This window comes from Nothobranchius furzeri, chromosome 18, assembly GCF_043380555.1.
Source record: "Nothobranchius furzeri strain GRZ-AD chromosome 18, NfurGRZ-RIMD1, whole genome shotgun sequence".
Classification (NCBI taxonomy): Eukaryota; Metazoa; Chordata; class Actinopteri; order Cyprinodontiformes; family Nothobranchiidae; genus Nothobranchius; species Nothobranchius furzeri.
The window spans coordinates 27,194,203-27,202,759 of record NC_091758.1 but is presented as its reverse complement, the minus strand read 5'-3'; the positions used below and the strand labels follow the sequence as shown (position 1 = coordinate 27,202,759).

At 40.5% G+C, this 8,557-nt stretch overlaps 1 protein-coding gene across 1 annotated transcript; it reads left to right on the top strand.

Annotated features, from left to right (window-relative positions):
- The first annotated feature begins 1,591 nt into the window (after positions 1-1,591).
- On the top strand, positions 1,592-5,872 carry LOC129163881 (uncharacterized). Its single transcript, XM_070546870.1, has 2 exons — positions 1,592-2,581; positions 4,144-5,872. Exons 1-2 carry the CDS (start codon positions 1,734-1,736, stop codon positions 5,870-5,872), a joined length of 2,577 nt encoding a protein of 858 aa, XP_070402971.1. The 5' UTR covers positions 1,592-1,733.
- The last annotated feature ends 2,685 nt before the right edge of the window (positions 5,873-8,557 follow it).

Below are 8,557 nucleotides of genomic sequence, written 5' to 3'. Positions count from 1 at the left end.
TGAAAACGTTTGTGAAAAAACGCTGCTGATGGGCGTGAAGCTGCTGTAGCTGCTTGCTCCATTTTCGCTAGCTTTAGCAATTTTCCTTTGCGTGTAGCTGCCGCCACGGCGGATAACGGAACGACGCAGCTTCACGTACAACGTGACTACCAAGTGAGCTCATTTACATATTACGTCTGACGTCACAAAGCGCAGAATCCCTATAGACCTAAGACCTAGGAACACATCATTCATATGCACATTGTCTAGAAGAGAAACACTTGTTTTTGGGCTCCCACAAGAAGATTTAAAATGGCAGAATCCACACAGGAATATTTAGATAATTCTACTTTCAGAATTAAGGAAGGTATTTCTGTTGCAAGCAGATCAGATGTAGCTGCCGTCAAAGGCAACTCTCGCATTTAAGTTCATTTTATTGGATTTAATGTTGAAACAATTAGTAGTTCAAAGATTGAGAAATAATATTTCAATAGTAATTCATATTCTGTTCATTAGATTTATGTTTAAATGTGTATTTGTGTTAACTGTGCAATTAGATGGGAACCTTTTCTATAGTTCCATCCGTTGTTGCTAAGGGGGCATTTTTCTTGGCGCACTCAGCAAGCAATTAAGAGACGAGCCACGAGGTTGTACGTCTGCAGTAAGTTAAATAAAAGAGTGCCTTTTTTGGACTACCTCACGGCGTAAGGATTAAAGTTTATTCCCTTTGAGTGAGGCCAATGAGGTAAATGTTTTCTTTTGTTTATTATCGTTGTATATGTAAATTATGTAAATTTGCATGATATTCTAGTGCAGTTACCGCAGTGTTAAGTGTAACGTGTATTTTATTGATCGATTTGTTGACATGTTCGTCATATAATGCTTAAGGACTTTATTAAGAATATTCATTTAAGTTTGTATTTCTTTTTAGTTCTGACGGCATTGTATCGGCTGTGGTTGGACATCATTACATGTTAAGACATGTCGAAGAATCCTCCTGTCCGAAATAAATGTCAGTAAAAACCAAAGAACAAGTTGAGCTTTATTAAGACTCGAGGGGAGTAACAGTCAGAACTCAGCCTGCTTCGTGCTGGAGGAGAGAGAAGGAGAAAGAAGTCTGCCGCAGCAGAGCCGAGCCGACAGCTGAGCGAGCGGAGCCGAGTGGGAGCGAAGCTGAGCTGACAGCGCGCTGGGTCACGTGGTTAAGATCGCGTCTCGCTCTCAAGCATCAAAGACACCCAAACACACACACACACACATAGACATCCCATAAAGCAACCAGAGTCCAGTGGTGCAGCTTGTTAAGCTAGAAATAAGTAACACGTTTATACAAGTTAAATGTGGAGAGAAGATTTCTTTAGCTCATCTTAAAGGGACTCTGTCAAGCAGTGAAAGGGGAAGTGTGGTGGTTGAGAGTAAAAGTTTAACTTCATGTTATTAGTCGTTTATGTTAAGTAACTGCAATTAAGGCACGTTTAAGTTGATTATAAGGGTTTTGCTTATTTTTAAGACTGCATTAGATATTTAAAGGTCACATTATAGTATTTTGTTTGACTTTGAAAGTTATTTTCTGTTTAACTACAAGCGAAGAACAATTTATTATTTGGTTTATGTGATGGTGACATATATTTAAGCAGACTCTTTAAAGTAAAGCAATTTAAAGTTCTTAGGTGCTTCATAAGGTGACCATTCACGTGTTTAAGTGGACCTAGGTGACTTGTGAGTTCAGTATTATACCTTTGACTGCCTGTGACATGGAGCAAGAAGGCTGTAACACTGAAGCTGTGGAGCAGCAAGAAGCTTTTGAAGAGCAAGAAAGTTTGCAAGAACCATGCACAAGTAAAGCTACTAAAGAAGGAAGTTTGAGGAAAAGTCAAAGAGTTAAGAGGTTCACTGAAAAGGGCCAAGCACTACATGATGAAAAGGTGAACAAGCTTCAAGCTTGCTTTAAAGTTCGTTATGATAGGTGGAAAGTTGTTGCAAAACAAGGCAAAAAGGCACTTGAGGAGCCTGTTAGTGCAAAACTTAAAGAGCTTATTGACCGAGTCGAATATGCCTCGGCAGAAGTGAAACAAGTTTATGATGAGCTGCGCAGTCATGAAACTCCTGATGCAGACACTCGCCGCAGAGTGGATACCTGTAATGCGGTTTCGCAGAAGATCATAAGGCTAACTCAAGAAAAATTAGCAGCAGAAGAAGACGAAGAACTTTCTGAGATATTAGTTCACTGGAGTGATAAAGGATCATCATTCAATTCTGCGACCTCTCAAAGATCCAAGAGTTCAAATAGCAAGCAATCAAGAAACTCAAGTAAGTTGTCTGTAAAGAGGCAAGAAGCAGCTGCGGAGCTTGCGGCTACTGAAGCAACTCTGAAGATTATGGAGGAAATGGAAAGTGAAAGAAAGGCACTTGAAATCCTTGAGGCAGAGAATGCTGAGAAACAGAAGGCCTTAGAGCAAAAGCGAAGAGAGCTTGAAAGGCTAGAAACAGTAAAGAAAATGAATGCTGCTAAAGCACGTCTGAAAGTGTACAATGAAGAAGGAAACTCAGATGAAGAAATATCAGACATTCTGCACGAAAGGAGTAAACGGAGAAATGTTACATCAGGGTATATACAGCAATCCTTAAGTAAAATTTACTACTTTTTAATACTTTTTTTTACTACCTTCAGAATTTTTTTAAAACCATCACAACACTAAATTGCAAGTGTTAATCAGCGACCTATTTACACATATTTTAACATATATAACATACAAAAAGAATAGACTTAGAGACTCACTGATGTTGACAATGTATTGCACATATTTATTTTACTTAGAAAATAAGCCAGGCACTTATGTTCAGCGGTTCAGACAGTTGACCACGAGGCCTGAAATGATGCACAACGACCACTGAATATGACGTCATCATAATGTGACCGGATATGCTAAAGTAGGGCTGCTCAATTATGGCAAAAACAATAATCACGATTATTGTGACTGAAATTGAGATCTCGATTATTTAAGACGATTTTTCAATTCATGTAGATTTTTTTTTATTTATTTTTATTCAGTCATAAAACTGCTCAGGGCACAATCAGGGCAAAAATAAACAAGAAACAAGATGATCACTAAAATAACTCCTGATTCCCAGTATAAAAAGACCAATATACTTATAGCTCATAGTTTATGACCCAAGGGCTGTAGACCTTGGTTTAACTCATGTAAGTCTAACCAGTACAGACCCAAATACCAATATCTTGCAAATACTGACAGCAAGAATTATACAGTGGCATTTATAACAAATACATGCAAACAAATTGATGTTGCATAACATTTATTTAGTCGTGTCAAGGTGCTGTAGGAGAGTGCACTAGCACCGTGTCCTCAGAGAGATTAGTTATTAGTTATCAGCGTGAGGAACTTATTTCTACCTTATTTATAAACTATTTATTTACAAGTCCATCAGTTAATGTAATAATTGTCCCAACCACAGCTGCACCCCCCCACCCCCCAACCCGGTCTCACAGCAATCAGGAGCAAGCTGCACGTGTGTTTAGCGCGCAGCACGCGCACATTTAGCCGTTTTTATCGGCTCAGGAGTCGGCAGGTACGGTGTGTGTGTCACTCACTTTGGTTACTCCAACAGGGAGCCGACTCTGAGAGCCGTTTCTTTAGCGACCGACACATCACTACATCATTCCCTTTCCTAATGTCCTGAAGAACGGTCCGGAGCGCAGGCGGAGTGTTTAGCTAACCTGCAGCAGGAAATGTCGACGACAGTTATCCAGAAAGTAGCTAAGGGTTACCAGAGATGTTTCTGAGGTGTTTGCTAGGTACTTTTAAGATTTAAAAAGTCAAGAAGGAGGTCTGAGAAGCTGCTAGAAATAGCGTCAAAGTCGCTAAGTTGGCAACGGATCGCTTCATTTGTAACTCAGGGCAGCTCAAGTGGGAGGAGCAAATAATCGGCTTGTTTTATTTTTATAATCGTTCAAAACATTTCATTCGGAATATATTTCTATGTGATGTTCAGAATACGACACCTGATAGTCTGAAAAAAAATAATACCTAACTTTCAAAAAATAATACCTCTGAGACCAAATTTAACACTTTTAATGGCCTTAAATTTGACTATTTTTATTTATCACTTTTTAATACTTTTTAAAACCCCGCGGACACCCTGTACATCCGAACCGAATAATCAGTTTGCACATTTGCAACTTAATGCAAATGCAGAGCCGTTTGATATGCCACAAGCCAACTCAAGGGCACAAACAAGAGAAAGCAAACATGAAGATAGTACCATAACATTGGCCCAAGCTCTAGCTGAGTCCATTCACATAAGTCGCCTGCCAGTACCAGAGCCTACAGTCTTCAACGGAGATCCTCTCAAGTACAAGGATTGGAAATTGTCGTTTCAAATGCTGATAGACAGAAAGAACATCCCAGTGAATGAAAAGATTTACTATCTTCGCAAGTATGTTGGAGGACCGGCGCGAAAGGCTGTTGAGAGTTATTTTCTGTTGGGAACAGAGCGTGCTTATTACTCAGCATGGAATATTTTGGAGGAAAGATACGGAAGTTCATTTGTAATCACCAAAGCTTTCAGAGATAAGTTGACATCATGGCCAAGGATTGGTAACAAGGATAGCATTGAACTTCGAGAATTTTCAGATTTTCTCAGAGGATGTGAAGCGGCCATGCTTCAGGTTAAAGGTCTTGAAGTTTTGAACGACTGCCATGAGAACCAGAGGATGCTAAGCAAGCTACCTGATTGGTTGTCAGCAAGATGGAATCGAAAGGTCATTGAAATTGAAGAGCAAGATGGTTCTTTTCCAACATTTAGCCACTTTGTTGACTTCATTGCGAGAGAGGCCAAGATTGCGTGCAATCCAGTAACATCGCTTCATGCACTCAAAGCAGGTGACTCAGAGAAAATGAAATCATCCAAGACAAGAAGTGTTGGAGTAAAGGTGCTAGTGAGTGCTGCAGAAGAGACGTCCAACACAAAAAAATGTGTGTTTTGTGAAAACTCAAATCATAGCATTCACACATGTAGGAAGTTTATGGACAAGGTCTTGAGTGAAAGAGTCAAATTTGTGCAAACCAGGGGACTGTGCTTTGGATGTCTAGGCTTTGGACACCAATCCAAGAAATGTGAAAAGAGAAAGATGTGTGACACATGTAAAGGGAAACACCCGACATGTTTGCATGAACGAGACAAATCCTCAAGGAAAAGGAAAGAGGAAGAAAGTGACAAGGAACCACAAATGAAAGAGAGTAGAGAAACCAAACCCAAGGAAGCACCAAGTGAAGCAATATCAAACTGTGTGATTCAAAGTGACAGAAGTAATCTCACATCTACAATCATTCCAGTTTGGTTATCCACAATAAGCAATCCTGAACATGAGATTCTTCTCTATGCTCTTCTTGACAGCCAAAGTGACACGAAATTCGTCTTGGAAGAAAAGGCAGATGCTCTAGATGCAGAGAAGACATGTGTGCAGTTAAAGCTCTCGACAATGTCTTCTAAAGATACTTTAGTACCAAGTCAAAGGTTGTTTGGATTACAGGTCAGAGGTTTCTATTCTTCAAGGAGAATTCCTCTTCCTGTGACATACACAAGAGAGTTTATTCCTGCGAATTTGAGTCATATTCCCACACAAAGGACAGCAAGAGCGTGGCCACACTTAGAGCACCTGGCTGAAGAAATCGCTCCACTGATTGAATGTGAAGTAGGCCTGCTCATTGGTTACAATTGCTCACAAGTGTTGGTACCCAGAGAAGTTGTGGCAGGAGAAGATAATGAACCTTTTGCCCAAAGAACAGACCTTGGCTGGACAATAGTTGGAGGAACTAATCCATGTGTTGACTATGGGGATGCCATAGGATGTAGCCATTGGAAGAAGGAGTGAAGATGAAAGCAGATGGACACTGTGAGTTACCTTTGCCTTTTAAGCAAGACAGACCAAGTCTGGCAAACAACCGGAGTTGTGCCGAACACAGACTCAAATATTTGAAAAGAAGATTTGAGAAGGACAAGCAATACCACAAAGACTACACAGAGTTCATGAGAGAGACTATAGAGCGTGGTGATGCTGAAAGAGTTCCCTTTGTAGACCTGGACAAAAGCCCTGCCTGGTACATTCCACACCATGGAGTGTATCATCCACAAAAGCCTGGCAAGATAAGGGTGGTGTTTGATTGTTCAGCAAAGTACGAGGGAGCTTCCTTGAACGACTACTTGCTTACAGGGCCAGAGTTAACCAACTCTCTGGTGGGGGTCCTGTGTCGATTTCGGAAAGGTCCAGTTGCAGTGATGTGCGACATTGAGCGCATGTTCCATCAATTCAGAGTCAGAGAAGAAGATCAAGATTACTTTCGCTTCTTGTGGTGGGACAACGGAGACTTCAACTCTACTCCATCTGTTTATCGCATGCGCGTACACCTGTTTGGAGCTGCTTCTTCCCCTGCCTGTGCGAACTTTGGTCTCAAGTATATTGCTGCACAAGGTCAAGGCAAGTTCAGTGAAGCTACCATAAGGTTCATTGAGCGAAATTTTTATGTGGACGATGGTTTTATCAGTTTCCACTCAGAAGATGAGGCAATTCGTTTGGTGAAGGAAGCAAAGGAACTTTGCAGCACAGGAGGCTTGCGACTTCACAAGTTCGTTTCAAACAGTAAGCAAGTACTTCATTCGCTGCCGGAAAAAGATTGTGCAGATACAGTAAGAAAAGACTTGTCACTGGGCGAGCAACAAATTGAAAGAGCCCTAGGTGTCAAATGGTGCATTGACTCGGATCATTTCCAGTTTCGAGTAGTTGTGAACGAGCAGCCACTTTCCAGAAGAGGAGTGTTGTCCACAGTAGCCTCTATTTACGATCCACTTTGCTTTGTGGCACCTTTTGTTCTACTTGGGAAGCAGATACTACAGCAGATGTGTTGTGAGAAAGCAGATTGGGACGAACCACTCGCAAGCGATCTGAAGTCACGGTGGGAGTGCTGGTTGTTGGATCTAAAAAATCTAGCAGATGTCAAGATTGACAGATGTTACCTGCCCAGAGATTTTCAAACAGTTCAGAAGTACGAGCTTCACCATTTCTCAGACGCAAGTGTTTCAGGGTATGGTGTTTGTACGTACCTGAGAGCTGTCAGTGAAGCAGGACAAGTCCACTGCTCTCTCGTCTTTGCCAAGTCCAGAGTAACAGTGATCGTACAAAATGACCAAGCATCGAGAAACGACTGGAAGTTGGCCAAAGTTGTTGCCATACACCCAAGTGAATATGGTTGAATACGCAAAGTACAACTGTTAATGAGTGACTCATTGTTAGATGATCATGGAAAGAGACTGAGTAAACCAGTTCTACTTGACAGACCTATACACAAGACTGTGACATTGTTAGAAGCAGATTAGTGTACATTTCATAAGTTCATGGGTAAAAATCACAAGTGATTGGTGGGAGTGTAGCTGCCGTCAAAGGCAACTCTCGCATTTAAGTTCATTTTATTGGATTTAATGTTGAAACAATTAGTAGTTCAAAGATTGAGAAATAATATTTCAATAGCAATTCATATTCTGTTCATTAGATTTATGTTTAAATGTGTATTTGTGTTAACTGTGCAATTAGATGGGAACCTTTTCTATAGTTCCATCCGTTGTTGCTAAGGGGGCATTTTTCTTGGCGCACTCAGCAAGCAATTAAGAGACGAGCCACGAGGTTGTACGTCTGCAGTAAGTTAAATAAAAGAGTGCCTTTTTTGGACTACCTCACGGCGTAAGGATTAAAGTTTATTCCCTTTGAGTGAGGCCAATGAGGTAAATGTTTTCTTTTGTTTATTATCGTTGTATATGTAAATTATGTAAATTTGCATGATATTCTAGTGCAGTTACCGCAGTGTTAAGTGTAACGTGTATTTTATTGATCGATTTGTTGACATGTTCGTCATATAATGCTTAAGGACTTTATTAAGAATATTCATTTAAGTTTGTATTTCTTTTTAGTTCTGACGGCATTGTATCGGCTGTGGTTGGACATCATTACATGTTAAGACATGTCGAAGAATCCTCCTGTCCGAAATAAATGTCAGTAAAAACCAAAGAACAAGTTGAGCTTTATTAAGACTCGAGGGGAGTAACATCAGAGGTTTACCAAATCAACAAATTATCACATTACAGGAAGTTTAGTCAGGTTGCTGAGTGCCAAAATGTGAGAACAGGTGAAATTTTGGCAATAAAATTTGTTAAAAACAAGTTTTTTTCTCAAAATAAGAGAGAGGCGCAGATATTGAAACAACTGAAAAATTTAAATCTCCAGGACAGCAATATAGTCAACTTCTCTGAGTGTTTTTCATACCAAGACAGGACCTGCTTGGCCTATGAGAAACTGGATTCAACCTTTCTGGAATTAGTTTTAGCAGCAAATGGGACACCTGTTCACCTTATTGAGATCAGAGCAATTGCATATCAAATGTTAGTTGCTCTAACACTCCAAACAGCAATGACTTGCCTGTTAACAATAGTGATGGTCTGCTGGTACCTCCTCCAGGACAGAGCACCACTGACCTCCTCCACACACATCTTCCTCACACTCATCCAGCAG

Coding starts and splice junctions, on each gene's coding strand:
- LOC129163881 (XM_070546870.1), top strand. CDS start 1,734: ATGGAGCAAGAAGGCTGTAACACTGAAGCTGTGGAGCAGCAAGAAGCT. Junction 2,582..4,143: donor AGTAAACGGAGAAATGTTAC/ATCAGGGTATAT, acceptor GACACCCTGTAC/ATCCGAACCGAATAATCAGT.